Source organism: Chlorocebus sabaeus, chromosome 26, assembly GCF_047675955.1.
Source record: "Chlorocebus sabaeus isolate Y175 chromosome 26, mChlSab1.0.hap1, whole genome shotgun sequence".
In the NCBI taxonomy this organism is placed as follows: Eukaryota; Metazoa; Chordata; class Mammalia; order Primates; family Cercopithecidae; genus Chlorocebus; species Chlorocebus sabaeus.
In genome coordinates this window covers 21,180,483-21,202,095 of record NC_132929.1, presented here as the reverse complement: position 1 = coordinate 21,202,095, position 21,613 = coordinate 21,180,483, and the positions used below count along the sequence as shown (strand labels likewise).

At 42.1% G+C, this 21,613-nt stretch overlaps 1 protein-coding gene across 2 annotated transcripts in view; it reads left to right on the top strand.

Moving 5' to 3' along the window:
• The window catches only part of SLC30A4 (solute carrier family 30 member 4), a 45,054-nt gene extending 37,819 nt beyond the window's left edge, over positions 1-7,235 (top strand). For both annotated transcript variants that reach the window (XM_038009944.2, XM_008016744.3), the window contains 2 exons: positions 167-301; positions 1,914-7,235. In XM_038009944.2, the coding sequence (XP_037865872.2) occupies positions 167-301; positions 1,914-2,068 (290 nt within the window). In that variant the 3' untranslated portion in view covers positions 2,069-7,235. The remainder of the gene's footprint in view (positions 1-166; positions 302-1,913) is intronic.
• Positions 7,236-21,613: the final 14,378 nt, after the last annotated feature.

Here is a 21,613-nt window from a genome sequence, read left to right as displayed (position 1 = left end):
AAATATATGTGTACATGGTTTATCTTAAAGTGTTAATGTTTTAAAGTATTTGTTTAAACTGAATTTAGCAAAGCCATTTGTTTTCTTTGAGAAATGTCTTATCAGTAATGTAAAAGTTCCTTTTTTCTAAAATAAATTTTACTTTTAAATTATATATTCCTTATAGGTGTGCCAAGCCATTTGAATGTAGACTATGTCAAAGAAGCCTTGATGAAAATAGAAGATGTATATTCAGTCGAAGATTTAAATATCTGGTCTCTCACTTCAGGAAAATCTACTGCCATAGTTCACATACAGCTAAGTATGTTGCTGGTAGTAAATGGGCCTGGGGTTGGTGGACTTCTGCCTTTGAAACTAAACATCCCTGCTTATAATTATGTAGGAAGACTTTTCTGCTGAAAAGATTTGTTTTAAGACAAAAGCCTTGTCTTTAAAAAAGAAAGGCTTTTGTTAAGAGCCTTAAACAAAAGGCTCTTTAAAGGGTAAGTTGCAGGTCAGTATTGATACCAGAACAATAATTTTCTGTCTCTTAGAGATATTACAAATTGATTTTAACCTTCAGATTAAAGGCATTAAGAATATTTCCCAGCCGACTCAGTGGCTCATGCCTGTAATCCTAGCACTTTGGGAGACTGAGGCGGGTGGATCACCTGAGGTCAGGAGTTCGAGACCAGCCTGGACAACATGGTGAAACCCCGTCTCCACTAAAAATACAAAAATTAGCTAGACGTGGTGGTACATGCCTGTAATCCCAGCTACTCGGGAGGTTGAGGCAGGAGAATTGCTTAAACTCATGAAGTGGAGGTTGCAGTGAGCCGAGATCGCGCCACTGCACTCCAGTCTGGGTGACAGAGCAAGACTCCATCTCAAAAAAAAAAAAAAGATATTTCTTGGCCTGGCACATTGGGTCACCCCTATAATCCCAACACTTTGGGAGGCCAAGGTGGGTGGATCACCTGAGGTCAGGAGTTCAAGAACAGCCTGGCCAACGTGATGAAACCCCATCTCTACTAAAAATACAAAAATTAGCTGGGTGTGGTGACATGTGCCTGTAATCCCAGCTACTTGGGAGGCTGAGGCAGGAGAATTGATTGCACCCAAGACACAGAGGCTGCAGTGAGCCAAGATGCCGCCATTGTACTCCAGCCTGGGCAACAGGAGCGAAATTCCATCTCAAAAAAAAAAAAAAGAAAAGAAAGAAAGAATGTTTCCCATGCTCTTTTCTACATGGGAAAAGCTAGATTGATTTTTTTCCCCCCCTCCGAGACAGAGTTTTACTGTTGTTGCCCAGGCTAGAGTGCAATGGCACAATCTCTGCTCACTGCAACCTCCACCTCCCAAGTTCAAGTGGTTCTCCTGCCTCAGCCTCTCAAGTAGCTGAGATTACAGGGATGCACCACCATGCCCGGCTAATTTTGTACTTTTAGTAGAGACAGGGTTTCTCCATGTTGGTCAGGCTGGTCTCGAACTCCCAGCCTCAGGTGATCGGCCCGCCTCAGCCTCCCAAAGTGCTAGGATTACAGGTGTGAGCCACCACACCCGGCGGAAAAGCTAGATTCTTAACGTTTTTATTTCTTCAAGTCATTTTACAGATTCATGCTATTGATGGTTTTTAAATCAAAATAATACATGCATGAGGTTTTACTTTTAATGTGCATAAGATCTTTTAATGACAGGATTGTAATTGATGTCTGGTATTCTTTCTCTACGTGAGAGTAGACTGGAGAAGTTAGAATAATGAGAAGCCATTAAGGATGTGTAAATTGACATACTTATCTAACAGAATAGCTTAGAGAGGGTAGAAATCAGACTAATTAAAATATATTCCCAGTATGTTCATTGTTTTTTTACCTGTATCTTATTCAAGATGTAACTGTACAATGGATAGTAATGATACTTTCTTGACATTGCAGTTCCTGGAAGTTCATCTAAATGGGAGGAAGTACAGTCCAAAGCAAACCATTTATTATTGAACACATTTGGCATGTATAGATGTACTATTCAGCTTCAGAGTTACAGGCAAGAAGTGGACAGAACTTGTGCAAATTGTCAGAGTTCTAGTCCCTAATTTTATACATTTTGGGGACTCCTGCCTTATTTATCCTGCAGTCACAGACTTGAGAGCAATAAATGCAAACCTAAATGAGAAAATGGAATCCCTGACAGCTGTGTCCATATCAAGCATCAGTCTCTCAAACAGTCACCCCAGCCTGACAGTGCTAGTCTCTGTTTAATGGTAAAAGGAGACTTTGCCATAATTTTCAGATGAAGATGTTTCCCAAACACTGTTTACAGAATGAGACGTGACTCTACAGATACCTCATAGAAGACAATCCAAGATCATACTTCATTAATTTGACAGAGTACATGTCTTAAAGGAAGCATCAAGAATTCAATATTTGCATTTAAAAATACTTTTTAAGTCCATTTTATATTAAGCCAGTGCTGGAAAACTGAATTTTTTTATTATGTATAATAATCTCGACACCCAGCTTCTGGAATTGCTGCTTTCTTTTTACAGAAATCACTACCCAACATATTTCAGAAAGTACTAGTAGTTATCCCAAAAGTGGAATAAGCATGTATTCTAAGTGTTTCAGAAATGTTTTATTTCACAAATAAGTTTTAATGTTATTGTTATGGTTATACTTTATAAACAGCCTTTTCCAGATGCTACAGGGTTTTGAATCTCAAAGTTAACATTTTTGATTATTTGTAATCTTAGAACCAAATCTTTACTTATTGTGGTTGCTGTTATTAAATGATTTAGGAAATACTTTCAATATTATTCTGAATGGCTGAAGTTAGTCTTAAACTCAAATTACTATATAATGATTTAAAACAAAATAAAGGAGCGAGGATGGCTGTTGGAGTTTCAGGTTTATGTCTTCCCGACATCACTTTTATCATTCATGGAATTGTCTTAAAAAGGCAAGAGACTGCAAAATGTAAACAGTAATCGTCTGTCCCTTTAAGAACTGCCAACAATTTGTACAAAGAGTGTGGTACGTTGGTTCCTGCCTCCACACCAGGTCATCTGTGTGTGCCTTTCAGGGTAAACGCTAGAGGGTTCAGTTTATAATTCCCACCTTTCACATATAGTTTCACAACATTACTCCAGAGAGAATTTTATGTTTTATGATGTGGGTTATGTTTTATTATATATTTAATGTTTTATGATATGGGTTAGGATTCTCCATGGACTCCAGAAACCCTAAAATACAATTTTGAGGTCTTCCAATAATACCATAGCAGAAATGTCCAAGGGGTTGGGGGGAAGACATTACTTTGAGAAAACAGAAGTGTAAAGGATTTTTGACCCTATGTATGTGTGTGTTTTTGTTTTTGTTTTTGAGACAGAGTCTCACTCTGTCACCCAGGCTGGAGTGCAGTGGTGTGACCTCTGCTCACTGCAACCTCTGCCTCCTGGGTTCAAGTGGTTCTTCTGCCTCAGCCTCCCAACTAGCTGGGACTACAGGTACACCACACCCAGCTCATTTTTTTGTATTTTTAGTAGAGACGGGGTTTCGCCATGTTGGCGTGTCTGGTCTCAAACTCCTGACCTCAGGTGATCCGCCTGCCTCAGCCTTCCAGAGTGCTGGGATTACAGCATGAGCCACCATGCCTGGCCTGTATGTGTGTGTTTTAAAGCACTAGATAGGGATGGACATTAAATCCGTGTTGCAGGGAAACTAAACATAGAGGTTTCCAAACTGAAGGCAACCTGATTGTAAATGTCTCTGTTAAAGAGGGAGCTTAACTGTTCATCTTTCATTTTGCAACCATTGGTTTTGAGATTATCTTTTATATACATTTGGAGTCCCTTTTCAACAGTGACAGTTTCTTACACCAAAAATGGATATGGTTCTTGGGCTCCTCTAAGAATCAGAGTAGGGTAACAATGTACCAGGCAAATTGTGAGTTGAAATTCTAGATAAGGATGCAGATGACTTACAATATAAATGAAGAATAGGAAACATTTTATCTTCTTACCAAGTACCTTACTATAAGCAAACCTAAGATAAGAAAACCCAGATTTACCTATAAGATTGGTGGGAGTTAATGGTGTCAATAAAAGGATTGATGGTCCCTCTAATGAAGCCCAGTAGATGTTTGTTGAACTGAACTGAAAACTTATGTGGCCAGACACAATGGCTCATGCCTGTAATCTCAGCATTTGGGGAGGCAAAGGTGGGAGTATCACTTGAGGCCAAGAGTTCACAACCAGCATGGTCTTTTGTGGAGACCCTGTCTCTACAAAAATACAAAAATTAGCCAGGCGTCATGCACACCTATAGTATCAACTACGTGTAAAGCTGTGGCAGAAGTGCTTGAGCCCAGAAGGTTGAGGCTGCAGTGAGCCATGTCCACATCATTGCATTCCAGTCTGAGTAACAAAATGAGACCCTATCTCAAAAAAAAAGGAAAAGAAAATGTACATGATGGGATTCCTATTGTGAAGTCATTTAAAATAATGACTTGAATTTCTCAGAAATTTCAGGAGCATATAAACTATTTAAATCAAAATATTCTTATATATAGAAACCAAGTAAGAATAAATGAGAGATATTTCAGTGGACATCTGGACATATTTATGAACTTTTGAGTATCTAGCAAGTAGAAAGGAAAAAAATATTCATCATACTCTAATCTTTTTTTATATCTATTGAGCTTGTTTCTTATAAACTTTTCTTTATCTTATAAAGGCATATCTCGCTTTTTATATCGACCTGTTCCTTAAAAATGTATTTGATAAAACAGGCTAAAATTCATTTGAGTATTGAAAAGAATTTTTTTTTAAATTTTTTAAGATGCTATCTCACTGTCATCTAGGCTGGAGTGCAGTGGCACAATTCGGCTCACTGCAGCCTCCGCCTCCTGAGCTCAAGCAATCCTCCCATCTCAGCCTCCCAAGTAGCTGGGACCACAGGCATGCAGCACCACACCCAGCTAATTTTTTGTATTTTTGGTAGACACAGTGTTTCACCTTGTTGCCCAGGCTGGTCTTGAACTCCTGAGCTCAAGTGATCTGCCTGCCTTGGCCTCCCAAAGTGCTGGGATTGTAGGCATGAACCACTGTGCCCAGCCAAAAATAATCCTTTTGTAAAATACAGAAACACTGCAAACCTTTGTAAGTCTTTTTTTTTTTTTAATGAGATGGGGTCTCCTTATGTTGCCCAGGCTGGTCTTGAACTCCTGGGCTCAAGAAATCCTCCCACCTTGGACTCCCAAAGTGCTGGAATTACAGGGTGTGAGCCACTGCACTCGGCCATGAAAACTTTTGTAAATCTTAACTATTGTGTTCTGCTTAAAGTGAGGTACACATAAAGTTTCCTGTGCTTTGTTTTTGTAGCAAGAACTACCTAGTTTGTATCTGTACCTTACTGAGTCTGTGAGATTTGAGAATTTGATTTCACTTTTTGTAACTTAACAAAACCCACAGAAAAGGACGTTAACTTAGCAGATAGGACCAAGGACTGAATGACTTCTGACAAAAAGCATTTGGTCTATCCTTCACTTGTTGAGCTACAACCATTCATTACACTTCTCAGCTGAGCTCTCAACGAGCTCTATGCCCTGTGAAAAGCAGTGGCTGAGTTGGATGAACACATAGCATTGTTAATTTTGCACTGGGAAAACAGATTACGACAGGGCCACAGACCACAATATAAAAACGTGGCAGTTCTTTGGTGTGACATATTTTAATTAATATTTGCAAATAATCAGAGTTACTTGTGTACATAAACCTGTGTTTTACAACTATGGCCAGATGCAGCCTTTTGATCTGTTTCAGGAAAAGATCTATTATTCCACTAACAAATATGCTGCCTTAGAAACATAATGGGAGTGTAATTGAAGAAAGCATATCTCAGAAGGTTTTGATATGCAGAACTGGAAGCTATTGTAATTCCTACATACATTTCCATTAGCTATGCCTTATGTAATGTGAGTGCAGATTTTTACAACTTAAGAGTTCCCATCAGTGTTTTTTGCCACATCACCGGTTTTCTTATTTTACTGTTTTCTTTTCAACTTTGGGTGCTTTATTTCCATTCTCTAAAACCAAGTTTCTTGCTCTTGTGAGACTTAGTGTTCCTCTTGAACCCAGGTGTCCCACCTGACAGTGTTTGTCTTTGGTAGACTTTCCAGAATAGACATAATCAAGATCAGACACATGAGCTTCTCTCTCATTTTAATGTGAGGAAAATCATCTTTCAGAGACAAGGCACCACTTAGAAATGTATTTCCAGGTAGGAAAGAACCTTTTTAAAATGGCTGGTTGTTTCTGATCCAGATTTCTCTGCACGCTAGACTTCGTAGAGTAAGTGTGGTAGACAAAGAGACTATGCTGCGCAACCACCAGTGAATATCATTGCTAAGAAGACTCTGCGTCATGTTTCTCAAAACAGCCATTCTCACAGCTTTTGCAGAATTAATCATTTGATTCTGAAACAAGCAGTTAGCTAAATCTGTTTTCCTTTTATGCATATATGTTATTGGTTCAACATAATATGGTGTTCTTACAGAATATGAGCCCCTTTGAAATAAGGTTTTAGGCAGTTTTGCTGTCGGCTCTGATTTGTATATAGCAAATTTAAAGTTACAGAGTGTTTCCTAGATGTAAGATTAGTTCATTTGGTTCAGTTTGTCTTTGAACCAAGCCAAGCTCATGAGCCAGTTGGTTATTAGTCATAAATGAACACACATCACTATATGCTATGTTGAGGGGAGGCAAGTCTGATCTCCAAATAATTGATAAAGCTCAATATCTCTGTAGCCAAAATACAGTTTGCAAAACCTAACTCCAGATGTGTCGTGTGAATCTTGACAGCCAGGGCTTGAGATCTGTTTTACTGATTGCCAGTCAGGTACATTATTTGTGATGTTCGTGGGAGCATGCAGATTAGAAGACAGTGTTGTGGGAGTTCCTCAGTATTGAATTACATGTGTGCACTCGGGCCCACCCGTCACTGAATTCTCGCTTGTAAAGCGTTTAACCTGTTCTAGCAATCACTGAGGACCAATTTGATTTTTAAGACTGGAAAACATTTATGAAGACTTTCCCAGTTAAATCTATGACAGTGTCCATTTAAATAGTGTAATTTAGTATATTCTCAAATAACTGCAACACAAAATTGAAATGTGCCAGTATGTCATCTTTCTACCTGGAAGATACTGTATATTTGGAAAGTTTATGCTTCTCTCAATAAATACATGTTATTAAATAAGCCATATCACAGTTTAAGAAATTGTATATACTTTATCATATGCCCTTTCAGAAACCAGGTATTTTGCATATGATTGATTTTAGAAAGATTTTGAAGCTGGGGTTTGTCCATGTTAATTAAGATCAAAGTATATATATATATATATGTACTGTATTTGCAACTTACAAATTGTAATTTCCTATACATTTATTAAAGTGTTGTTTTGCCATGTGGTTTATTAAATAAAAATGTACAGTCCCTTAAATATCTGTTCTTTTTATTAAGTAATATTACTAGGCCTAAAAACATTGTTCTTAAAAACAAAAGAAAATCTATTATAACCTATCTAGTTTTATTATGTCATTTTATGATGCCCTGTTATATGTTTAAGAAATAAAACTGAAAAAAATCTTCTAGATAATATGGAAAGATTTATTAAAAGAACCTTTCTCTTTTGGTGTCAGTCACATGCAGTGACCTTACAGTCCCATCAACAGTGGCTGAAAGGAAGGAAAGAAGCCACTACAAAATAGACTGGTGAGGACCAGGAAGTCTGAGAGTAAGAGCCTGCTGACTCTCCAGTCATGTGGACCAGTCCACACTATACCTCCCAAGCCAAATCTGGCCTGCAAGCCTGTTTTATTTGCCCCAACAACTAAGAATGATTTTTACATCTATTAGAAATAAATCACTGCGTGCAGTGGCTCACGCCTGTAATCCTAACATTTCAGGATGCCAAGGCAGGTGGATTGCTTGAATCCAGGAGTTCAAGACCAGCCTTGGCAACATGGTGAAACTTCATCTCTACAAAAAATACAAAAATTAACTGGGCATGGTGGCACGTGCCTGTGATCCCAGCTATTCAGGAAGCTGAGAGATAGGAGGATTGCTTGAGCTCAGGAGGTGTAGGCTACAATAAGCCATGATGGTGACACTGCTCTCTAGCCTGAGTGACAGTGAGACCCTGTCCCCCACCAAAAAAAAAAAAAAAACCAGTAGAGTAATATTTCATAGCATGTGAAAATTATATGGATTTTAAGTTAATTTCTGTGTCCATAAAGCGTTGCTGGAACACAGCACACTAATTTAGTTATGTATTATCTATGACTGCTTCCATACTACTGTGGAGAGTTGCATAGTGACATAAAATAAAATATTTACTACCTTTATAGGAAACATTTACCAACCCCTGGTGTAGACTGTTTTAAGACTATAACAAGCTGGGTGCGGTGGCTTATGCCTGTAATCCCAGCACTTTGGGAGGCCGGAGTGGGCACCTGAGGTCAGGAGTTTGAGACCAGCCTGGCCAACATGGTAAAACCCCATCTCTACTAAAAATACAAAAATTAGCTTGGCATGGTGGCAGGTGCCTGTAGTCCCAGCTACTTAGGAGGCTGAAGTGGAAGAATTACTTGAACCCAGAAGGTGGAGGTTGCAGCAAGCCAAGCAACAGAGTGAGACTCCATCTCAAAAAAAAAAAAAAAAAAACTATAACAGCATATATGGATGCAGTGAAGTCTCCTAGAACCTGCTTGCAAGTTTTTGTGACTCGTAAATCTGAAGCCACCTGAGTCACCAAAGGTTCTTTCATACCTTTACCTTTTTTCTCTTTTTAATCTTCCTTTGGGTTTGGGGCAGAGTATAAGAAAAGAGTAGCAAGATATCAAATATTATTCATGTGCCATATGCTGTAACATCACTAGCAGAGCACTTTCTTACTAGAACACCGTGATCAGCAGGATCATTTAAGTATACTTTTCTTTTTTTTTTTTTTTCCTTTTTTTTTTTTTTGAGACAGAGTCTTGCTCAGTCGCCCAGGCTGGAGTGCAGTGACTCAATCTCTGCTCACTGCAAGCTCCGCCTTCCGGGTTCACGCCATTCTGCCTCAGCCTCCCAAGTAGCTGGGACTACAGGGGCCCGCTGCCACGTCCGGCTAATTTTTTGCATTTTTAGTAGAGACGGGGTTTCACCGAGTTAGCCAGGATGGTTGCGATCTCCTGACCTCATGATCCACCTGCCTCGGCCTCCCAAAGTACTGGGATTACAGGCATGAGCCACCGTGCCTGGCCTAAGTATACTTTTCAACATAAAAGCTTGTTCAGTTGATTTTTAGAGTTTTCACTTGTTATCACAAAAAGTTAAGTTAATTTGTGCCAACTGAGAGCTCACAAATGTTGTTCTTTAAGGTTTTTAAGTTTCCTAGCAAAGGACAACAATATTTAACACATATTGTAATAAAATATAGTTGTAAACATTCTAGTAAAGACTGAGCCTGTAATCCCAGCACTTTGGGAGGCTGAGGCAGATGGATCACTTTGATCTCAGGGGTTGAGCCCAGCCTGGGCAACAATGGTGAAACCCCATCTCTACAAAAAATACAAAAATTAGCCAGGCATTGTGGCACGTCTGTGGTCCCAGGTACTCGGGAGGCTGAAGCTGGAGAATTGCTTGAGTCTGGAAGGCAGATGTTGCAGGGAGCCAAGAGTATGCCACTGCACTCCAGCCTGCTGGGCGACAGAGTGAGACCTTGTTTAAAAAAAAAAAAAAAAATATATATATATATATATATATATATATATGTATTATATATACTAGTAAAGACTGAGATGTTAACATATTATTTGATTGTCTACCTATCTGTATTTCTATTTTGATGTGTCATTTTATTGGTCCATGTCAGATGTTAAAATAAATACTAATTTGTGGTCTTAAAAGCTCTTGTTTATGCTAAACTTTAGTGTATTCGTAGGATAATATTTTGGGGTTATATTTCGACTTCCAACTATGATCCCATAATAATTGCTATAAGCTATGATGAAATAGACTAGGCACAAATAGAAAGTATGAAACCTATGACAAAATACAATCTGTACATGAGTCATGTGTTTAAGATAGGAGGTTTAAAAATCCAGTGTTATCACCAAAGATAACATTTTCAAGCAGCATTCTGGTTTAACAGGCTCTCATGTAACTTTTACAGAGCACTACAAATTAAAGTTTGGCCCATGGGTCTTACCCTACAAACTTGAAGGGGATACTGTGTGAGTTATCAAATTGCTTCCATGTCTCCTGGACTTAAAATTTTTTTTTTCTGGTTTGATTTTCAAATTCCTATTGTCTGTGTTTCACTTGCCAGTTTCTGCACATTGGTTTGTGGTTAGTTGGTGTTTGTTTATTTAACACTTTTGTCACTTCAACAAAATGCTAATGCTATGGGAAAAATATATATGGATTGTTTTTTCTCCAAAATACACCGAGCTATTTCTTGGTAAGACAGTAGGATTTTTTATAGTAGGAAAATTTTGGAGACCTCATGAAAGCAAGGCTAGCCCTGAAGCAAGACAGACCATCTCTGCTCCCTCGACTCTCCTAGCATTTGAAGATCTGACCCCACTTCCTTTCCAGAGGAAACCTGCTAACAGCTTCAATGGTTACAGCAGTAGTTACCTTTGAACAGTGATCACAGTGAATGTTTGACTTCAGTCGGGGCATGAAGGACTGAGGTGAAAGTAAGAAGTGTTTCCTGGACTTCCATTCATTAGTCTATCATACTCACCTGTGAAGGCTATGGGGCAATTCCTAGTTCCAACACGTTCTCTCTCAGTTTACAGCTTGACTGGAATTTCAGTGTTAGCACAAGTCTATTCCATCCTCTTTTTGCTTATTTATATAAGAATATTTTCCAAAGTCCAGGATATTTTTTAAACCTTAAAACGAAGTGTTATATAATTTAGTGTATTAGTCATTGACGTGTATTTGGTTTTAGAAGTGTTTCTCAGCTGGGTGTGGTGGCTCACCCCTGTAATCCCACCACTTTAGGAGGCTCAGGAAGGAGGATCACTTGAACTCAGAAGTTCAAGACCAGCCTGGGCAGCATGGTAAAACCCCATCTCTACAAAAAATTAGCCAGGCACGATGGTGCACACCTGTAGTCGCAGCTACTTGGGAGGATCCCTTGAGCCCAGCAAGTCGAGGTTGCAGTGAGCTGAAATTGTGCTGCTGCACTCCAGCCTTGATGACAGAGTGAGATCCTATCTCAAAAAAAGAAAAAGAAGTGTTTCTCATCTTTAAGATACCATGATATTGAAATTTTGACATCTCAAAAAGTTGGTTCAGGCTGGGTGCGGTGGCTAACCCCTGTAATCTCAGCACTTTGAGAGGCCGAGGCAAGCGGATCACCTGAGGTCAGGAGTTTGAGACCAGCCTGGCCAACATGGCATGGCAAAACCCTGTCTCTATTAAAAATACAAAAAAATGGCTGGGCATGGTGGCTCAAGCCTGTAATCCCAGCACTTTGGGAGGCCGAGACAGGCGGATCATGAGGTCAGGAGATTGAGACCATCCTGGCTAACCTGGTGAAACCCCGTCTCTACTAAAAATTAAAAAAAACTAGCTGGGCGAGGTGGCGGGCGCCTGTAGTCCCAGCTACTCAGGAGGCTGAGGCAGGAGAATGGCGTGAACCCAGGAGGCGGAGCTTGCAGTGAGCTGAGATCCAGCCACTGGACTTCAGCCTGGGCGACAGAGCGAGACTCCGTCTCCAAAAAAACCAAAAAAACCAAAAAAACAAAAAAATACAAAAAAAAAATAAGCTGGGCATGGTGGCATGCACCTGTAATCCCAGCTACTCGGGAGGCTGAGGCAGGAGAATCGCTTGAACTGGGAGCGGGGTCAGGGCACGGAGGTTGCAGTGAGCCGAGATCGCACCACTACATTCCAGCCTGGGCGACAGTGAGACTCTGTCTCAAAAAATATATATATGGTTGGGTCAAGAGGTTGGAAATGGTTTTTTTCCTTTTCCTTCTTTTTTTTTTTTTTTCTTTCTTTAGGCAATCTCTCACTCTGTCGCCCAGGCTGCAGTGGTGGGATCTTGGCTCACTACAGCCTCATCCTCCTGGGTTCAACAGATTCTTGTGCCTCAGCCTCCTGAGTAGCTAGGATTATAGGCATGCACCATCACGCCCAATTAATTGTTGTATTTTTAGTAGAAATAGGGTTTCACTATGTTGGCCAAGCTGGTCTTGAACTTCTGGGCTCAAGCAATCCACTCGTCTTGGCCTCCCAAAGTGCTTAGGATTATAAGCATAAGCCACCACACCCAGCGGGAATGTTTGTTTCTGAAGCGAACCGAGATTATTCCAAATGTCATCCATTTTATAATTATTCAACCAAGAATTGACCTAGGAAGATCATCTGCCTGCCACTGAACATGCTGTGAAATAGAACACACAATAGCTGTGGGGTTTATTTTTTTTTTTAAGTTAAACAAGAAACAAAACACTGTTATGTTTTTGGAGGGCTTCTTGGGCCATAGCCCCACTCCTGTAGATGGAAGATCACACTTGTCTCCCATTAGGAATGGCTTCAGAAATTGTGACCAGGAGGATAAAGTCCATCCTCTTGGTAATGACATGCAAAGTCCTGGTCTGGTCACTGCTTATCTCGACACCCTGCAGTTCCAGCCTTTCCCACCACCACTAGCCTAGTTCCCATGTGTCAGCCATACCAAACTATAGGCAGCTTTTGGTTAACCAAGGAAATAAATAATTGCTGACACTTATTGAGCCCTGACTGCATTCCAGACACTGCTGCGCACTTTGTGTTGTTTGTTTTTTTGAGACGGAGTCTCCCACTGTCGCCCAGGCTGGAGTGCAGTGGCGCAATCTTGGCTCACTGCAAGCTCCGCCTCCCAGGTTCACACCATTCTCTTGCCTCAGCCTCCTGAGTAGCTGGGACTACAGGCGCCACTACCACGCACGGCTAATTTTTTGTATTTTTTAGTAGAGATGGTCTCGATATCCTGACCTCGTGATTCACACGCCTCGGCCTCCCAGAGTGCTAGGAAATGCTGCATAGACAATATGAACCCACTGGAAACAAAACAGAAATATAAGCCTTTGGTAATTCACAGAAACACCCAGGAAGGCACTGAAGTTTCTACAAGTCACAGAATTGGAGGTTAAAACTGATCTCATCTTGTTTGAGGAATGGGTAAGATCCAGCTGATATCTGGGTTAGTTACTAGGTAGCTCCAAACCAAACACTTAGATGTTTTCCTTGTGAGATCACACAGAGTCAGGGACTCAGCAGGCTGCCTGGGTTTCCATCTCAGCTCTCCCTGGCAGTGAGATTTGGGGAAAGTTGCTGAACTTCTCTGTGCTTCAGTTTCTCCATCGGAAAACGGGGATAATAACTCTCTAATGTGACTTTTACGAGGATTAACTGAGCTATATCACAAATATACTGAGAACACACAAAACTCAAATGTTAGCTATTATTACTACAAGTTGATTTTTCTTTTGTTTGTTGTTGTTATTTGTTGTTGTTTTTGAGATGGAGTCTCACTCTGTCATCTAGGCTGGAGTGCAGTGGTGCGATTTTGGCTCACTGCAGCCTCCGCCTCTGGGTTCAAGCAATTTTTCTGCTTCAGCCTCCCGAGTAGCAGGACTATAGGCACACACCACCATGCCCCGCTAATTTTTCTATTTTTAGTAGAGACGGGGTTTTGCCATGTTGGCCAAGCTGGTCTCAAACTCCTGGCCTCAAGTGATCCACCCACCTCGGCCTCCCAAAGTGCTGGGATTACAGGTGTGAGTCACTGTGCTTAGCCACAAGTTAATTTTCACAAATGCATTGCCTACTGTTATTTTTACTGGACTAAGTGAGCATTGCTCATCTTGCAGCTCGTCTTTGCTCCCTTCTTTACGTAGAAGATCTTATTCCTCAACTTCTGTACCTCACTGAAACCAACGGCTCCCTAATGTCTTCACTCCAGAATCATCTCCAAGAAGGGTTTCTTGCTCCTACGTGTGAAGGAGGCCTCCACGGTTTGGTGCCTCTGTCACTTGGTCACCATGGAGAGCCATGGTGTCGATTACCCACAGCCACTGGGGCAGGACCTAGGTCTTTGAATCTCCAGTGTGGGAGACAGTGAACACTCATAGGCTACATGAATGTCCCCACAGATGGGGATTCATTAAATATCTATCTCTGCACAGAAAAATTTTAAAGAGCCCTAAGAACCCCCACTGTCAAGGCTCTAACCTGTCTCCTGTAATGTAACTGAAACCCTAATATAAAACTGCCCTTCTATAAAAATATTCCAGATTTGCCATCTCCCAATTACAAAGACTTAGGTTTTTATACTTAGAGTATGTGTAGTTATATACTGTATCTATGCAAGTCTTTACGGTTTGTGTTATCTCTTTAAGTTTACAACAGAAATTAGCTACATTTCTGAAACACTCCAGACAATAATATAATTACAACTAAAAGTGGTAATGGCCAGCAGTTATTGTCCCTTACAGAACATGATCATCTCCCTGTCAGCCCAGTGTTGCACTGAGCTGGTTCACAACAATTCTAGCCTTGCTAATAACAGCTTGTTTTTTTAATAACAGACTATTTTTTAAATGAATGAATAAAGTGACTCTTTGCAGCTTGAAACTGTGGGAGAGCCCACTTACTACTTTTTTTATTTTATTTTTTTAAAGAGACAGGGTCTCACCATCACCTAGGCTAGAGTGAAACGGTGGGATCATGGTTCACTGCAGCCTTGACCTCCCAGGCTCAAGCAATCCTCCCACCTCAGCCCCCCAGGTAGCTGGGACCATAGGCATGTGCCACCAATGCCCAGCTAATTTTTTTGATTTATTTATTTATTTATTTATTGGTAGAGATGAGGTCTCCCTATGTTGCCCAGGCTGGTCTTGAACTTCTGGGCTTAAGTGATCTTCCTGCGTTAACTTTCCAAAGTGCTGGGATGACAGGTGTGAGCCAACATGAAAGTGGCTGATGATACTTTCAAAGTGTTAATGGATTTAAAAATCAATAATCTTTATCTTCACTGTTAAAATATTTAACCAAGTATATACATATACACTGGATTAAGAGACAGCCAGGCACAGTGGTTCACCCCTGTAATCCCAGCACTTTGGGAGTCCAAGGTAGGAGGATCACGTGAGCCCAGCAGTTCGAGACTAGCCTGAACAATATCGTGAGACCCTGTATCTAAATATAAAATAAAATGAAATAAGAGACAGAAGAACTGGTTCTGGTCCCAGCTTTGCTAAACGTGTCTCGCTGGACACGTTACTCTGTTTTGCTAGGGCTCAGTCTAGCTGTCTGTATAATGATAATAATAATAATAAATGTCGATTGAGTGTCCCACACTGTACTTGCCAAGCACTGTTCTAAAAGCTTTTTTGTTGTTAACTCAGCGAATCCTACCAAACAGTCCTATGAATTACTATCACCCCTGTTGTACACATGAGGAAACTGAGGCAGAGAAAATTTAGGTAACTTCCCAAGATTGGCTAATTAGTAGCAGAGCTGGGATTCCAATACACATTGGTCTGGCTCCAGCATTCCCAGTCTTAACCTTCATGGTGAGACTCTCCAGCTGGGACCAACACTGTCCATGATCTAGTGCATGACATTCTCCTAAGCCTCCTAAGGAGGCTGGGTGGCTGCCCCAGGCCACAGACAGAACCTACCTGCAGGGGAAGCTGTGTGGATGGGGCGGATGTGAGTGAGGAGGGCCCGGTGGGAAGGAGCCTGCTCTATCGATAATGGCCCAACTGTATGTACACTTACTTTCGCTCTGTCCCCATCTCTCCCAGAACTACCAGAGGATTTCTGAATTTTTCTGCAAATAAAGACCCTGAGGGGGCTATGCTCTTACCATCTCTTCTCTTGTCCACTTTGTTAGTGAACCAGCATGGTAGGATGTTAAGGAGAGGGTTTGGATCCAGGCTGAAGTGGGTTTTGTTTCAGTTGTATGAACTTAATAGCTGTGTGATCCTGGGAAGGATCAAAACCTCTCTAAGCCTTTTTTCTTCAGTTGTACGACAGAATAACACCCTGAACTTCATTCACAAGGTTGCTTTAGGGATTAACTAAAATAAAGCGCATACAACATCTAGCATAGCTAGGCGCGGTGGCTCACGTCTGTAATCCCAGCACTTTGGGAGGCCGACATGGGTGGATCGCCTGAGGTCAGGAGTTCGAGATCAGCCTGACTAACATAGTGAAAACTCGTTTTTACTAAAAATACAAAAAAGTAGCTGGGAATGGTGGTGGATGCCTGTAATCCCAGCTACTCAGAAGGCTGAGGCAGGAGAATTGCTTGAACCTGGGAGGCGGAGGCTGCAGTGAGCTAAAATCATGCCATTGCACTCTAGCCTGGACAACAAGAGGGAAACTCCCTCTCAAAAAAAAAAAAATCACATTTAGCATAGTTCTTGATACATTGTCTCTCCCCACCTCCTCATCCCCCCATCCCCCCCACCCCCAGCACTCCTTACTCTGTGATTGAGAAATTGAGAGCCTCCCTACTGTAGATATCTAGTTAATTTGGTCTAATTCAGGTAGATTCTCTCCTCAGGGATTAATCTAAGGATGGTGTAAACCAAAAATGAAATTCTAAGGCCAACCATCTGAATGTGTTATAGGACTTTTCCTTAGTTCAGATACAGGCAGGGTCTTTGTCACACGACCATGAGAAATTAGGCTCGCAGACAATTTGAAGGGTGAGAAAAATGGGATTTATTGGGCGAAAAGGAAAAAAAGGGAAACAGGGAATCTGCAAAGCCAGAGTCCTGCTAGTGTGCTTCCTGCCTTGCAGATTGAATCCCAGGTACCATATCCCGCAACAAGAGAGAGAGGCCAGGCTCCTTCCCTGCCAAGGGCGCTAACTTCCTAGGGCTCCACCCCAGTGTGCATTTCTCCCAGTGTGCGGGCTGTCAGAGGTTCTGCCAGGGAGCCCTTCCCACCCAGCTGTCTCAAAGGGACTTTCTTCTTGGCCAAGGGACTCATAAAATTTTTTTTTTTTTTTTTTTTGGAGACAGGGTCTCTGTTGCCCAGGCTGGAGTGCAGTGGCACAGTCTTGGCTCACTGCAACCTCCACCTTCCAGGTTGAAGCGACTCTTCTACCTCAGCCTCCCAAGTAGCTGGGATCACAGGCGTGCACCACCACACCCAGCTAATTTTTATATTTTTAGTAGAGATGGGATTTCACCATGTTGGCCAGGCTGGTTTCAAACTCCTGGCCTCAAGTCACCCACCAGCGTTGGCCTCCCAAAGTGCTGGGATTACAGGTGTGAGCCACTGCGCCTGGCCAGGACCCATAAAATGTAACCTGAGAGACTGGTTCAGGCCATGACTGGAAGTGGGGGACATATACCCCTCATTATACCTGTCAGCATTAAACATTAACACATATCTTAAGTCTGATCAAAAGTATTTACAGCCTATTCTCTCTGCAGCCTGATAACTGAAGGCTTCATCTGCATGATAAAACTTTGGTCTCCACAACCTCTTACTGCAACCCAGACATTTTCTTTCTGTTGCTCCCAGGTCTTTAGATAAACTCAACCAATATTCAACTAGAAAAATTCTAAATCTACCTATAAACTAGAATCCCCACCCACCCCTCTGAGTTGGCCCACCGTCTGGACTGAACCAATGTATTTCTATTTTTTTTTTTTTTTTGAGATGGAGTCTCATTCTGTCTCTTGCCCAGGCTGGAGTGCAGGGCATGATCTCGGCTCACTGTAACCTCTGCCACCCGGGTTCAAGTGATTCTCCGGCCTCAGCCTTCCAAGTAGCTGGGACTACAGGTGCCTACCACCACGCCCAGCTAATTTTTGTATTGTTAGTAGAGATGGGGTTTTGCCATGTTGGCCAGGCTGGTCTTGAACTCCTGACCTCAGATGATCCACCCGCCTCAGCCTCCCAAAGTGCTGGGATTACAGGCTGGAGCCACTATGCCGGGCCTGAACCAATGTATTTCTTAAATGTTTTTGATTGAAGTCTCATGTCACCCTAAAATGTATAAAACCAAGCTGTCCCCCAATCACCTTGGGCACCTGTTGTCAGAATTTCCTGAGGGCTGTGTCATGGGCCATGGTCACTCATATTTGACTCAGAATAATCTCTTCAAATATTTTACATAGTTTGACTCTTTTCGTCGACAATGGAAAGAAACTGTTATCCGGGGTTTTAGGCCAGGTCATTTCATACATATAGCCTCGCAATGGGGAAGAACTGACCCTGAGTTTGAATTTAGATTCAGCTGGTGTGACCTTGGATAAATCATTTGACCTCTTTGGGCTCAGATTTTTCATTGGTAAAGTGGGTGTAACTGAAATGCAGGTTGGTTGCTCGTTGCATGTACAGTCCAACAAGAGCAAGGCCTGAGAGTAAAAAAGTGAATTTACTGCAAAGTTGGGGTGAACCCTGAAAATCTGAGACAGGTCTCAGTTAATTTGGAAACTTTATTTTGCCAGAGTTGAGGATGTGCACCCGTGACATGTACCCAAGGTGGTCAGAGCAAAGTTTTCCCTTTTATACCTGCTAGGGAGACATGCGACAGCAGTCAACATGTGCAAGATGAACACTGGTTCGGTCCGGAAAGGGGGAAGTGGGGAGGGGGCTTACAGGTCCTATAGGTAGGTAAGAGACAAACAGCATTCTTTTGAGTTTCTGATGAGCCTCTCCAAAGGAGGCAATCAGATATGCATTTATTTCGGTGAGCAAAGGTCCCTAAGCAGTTCCCGGCTTGACTTTTTCCTTTAGCTTCATGATTTGAGGGTCCCAAGATTTAATTTCCTTTCACACTAGCTTGGGGAGGGACAGAAAGTGTCCTGCCTTCAAATGTGCTGCTTCCCCTCTGGAGCGGAAAGGAGACACTTTGATAAAGTAAGAGGGGAATGCATAAGGGCAGGGGGTGCCTCTGCTAGTTTGGTGCCTTATTTACCATCCAGTTGAGTTGGCACCTTCCTGGGCAGAAGTTGTAAAATGGCCAAGTGGGAAAAGGATGTGCTTTTGCTGTGCCCTCCTGGTGGATGAATGTCCCAAGACAACCCTCTGGAGGTGAAAGTTCCGTGGTGGGCATGACATAGTCTGCAAATCTGCCAGCTCTCAAGAGAGATCTGTCTTGGAGCACACAGAAGAACTTGTCTGCAGGGAGTGTCTGGTGAGGGGGAGGTGAAAGGTTGTATTTGCATTTCTGAAGGGCTAAGTAGAAAATAGAGAACGGGGAAAGGGGAGAGAAGACAACTCATTTCCGGGCACTCAGTGACATGGGGACTCATAATATTAGCTGACCTGGTAGGACTGTTGTGAGAATTAAATGAGATAATGCATGCAAAATGCCTGGCATATGTTAGTATTCAATAAATGGTGGCTATGGTTTTCATTATTCCTATTGAGGGTTCCTGAGCTTCCCTAGCCTCGTTAGAAGCTTCCCTGGCCTCACCAGCTTTCCAAGCACCCTTCTAACAGGTTCAAAATCACGAACTTAAATATACCAGTAGGATGCAGGGTCTGCTTCAGAAGCCATCACTCATAATCATCCGAGCTCAGAACGTGTCATCAGCTCAGGAGTGACATCCTATCACAGCCCCTTCCCTCATCTTTCCACCAAAAGCCTATGGTTGGAGCTGCTTCTGCAGAATTAGGAGCAGAACCTGATGAGTCATGAGCAGAAGGACCTAAAAATTCTTCGGAAGCTTCTTGGTTCAATGCATCCACACCCACTCAATCATGGCCTAAAAATAGTTTTTCTCTAGGGAGAGACCTAACGAGAGATGTGTGTATGTCGTGTCACAGTGACAGAATGAGAGCTCGGATTGCTAGGAGTTTCTCAGGAGCTGAATCTTCCCCCACTGTTCCCCCACCACATCCCCAGGACAAGCACAGCTGTACTAGCACAGTACGTCCTCCTCCTCCCCTTCCTTCTCAATAAGCACCCCACACACACCTGAAACACCAGGTTCACCGACAGCTACACCCCATCCTCCAAACTCACCTCCCTCATCCCTGTACCTGCTTCTCATTTTACAGGTTATCTCAGTAGGAGTGGGAGAGCCTGGATCCCTCACCAAACCCACACCTCTCCTGGGGACATCTCAATGCCGAAACAGAAATCACTCCGCTTTATAAATTTGCTTTGGATTCATCCTCCCATTTCTCAGCTGACTTCAGTGTTGAACACACTCATAGCCCAACCAAACTGAGTCCACTAGACTATAAGCACCTTGAGAACAGGGCCCATGTCCAGCTTGCCCCATCCCATCCTTAGTAACCACCACAATGTAGGGCACAAAGTAAGTCTCAATAAATCTTTGCTGAGTGAATAATGAGCAAATAAATTCAGATTTTAGAGAAGGAGGGGAAGTCTTTCCCTGTTACAGAATCACTGGATTAAGGAATATACTCCAGAGCTGTGCTGTCCAATATGGTAATCACTAGCCACATTTGGCCATTTAAATGTTAATTAAAATTAATCAAAATTAAATTCTACTAAATGATCTAGCCATTCTATTCTTCAGTATTTACCCAAGAAAAATTAAAGCATACATCCAAAGACTTATATAATGATGTTCATAGCAGCTTTATTCACAATAGCTAAAAACTGGGGAAAAAATATTTATCCATAGATGAATGGATAAACAAATCATAGCATATCCGTACAATGGAATACTGCTGGGTGATAAGAAGGAATTAATTATTGATAAACACAATGACATGGATGAATCTCAAAATAATTATGCTGAGCAAAAGGGACAGACAAAAAAGAGTAAATACCATAGGATTCCACTTATATACAATTCTTAAAAATGCTCAGCATCGTAAGACGGGGCAAAAGTAAAATTCTAAAAAATGCAACCTATCGTGACGCAAAGCAGGTCAGTAGTTGTCTGGGGATGAGTGGGAGCAGGGAAGGGCAGGAGGGAGGGATTACAAAGATGCAGGAGGAAACTCGTGTGGGTCCTGCATGTGTTCACTGTCCTGATTGTGGTGATGGTTTCACAGGGGTGCACTCATGTCCCAAAACTTACTAAACTGTACCCTTTAAATATGTGCAGACCCTGATATGTCAGTTATATCTCAATTTAAAACAAGAGTTAAAAACATTCAATAAGTTTAGAAATTCAGTTCCTGAGTCACCCCAGCCACATTTCAAGCACCCAACAGTCACATGTGGTTAGTGGCTGCCATACTGCACAGCACAGGTTTAGCACATTAACATATTGAGAAAGTTCTGTTGAACAGCACTGCTCTAGAATCACAGAAAAACAGGGGCAGGGGCCTCAGAAGCTATCTGCACAACCCTCCGCAAAGCACAAATATCCCAAAATACAAAAATCCTGGGCTGTCCCTGTGACTCCACACCTATCCAGGCCTCAGGCCACCCTATGCCCGGCCCCAGCGGGGCTCACTGGGCTGCTTGGGCTCTCAGTTCCACCCCTCTGTGCTCCTTCGTCCTCCATCTCCAACCTTCCATCTTCTGATCTCTCCCGAGCTGGAGGAACAACAAACTAGGCCACCCTGACCTTGAGTCTACCTCTGGCACTGCCCTGCTTCCATCCCTCCTCTCACAGGCAAAATCCCTTTCGTCCATT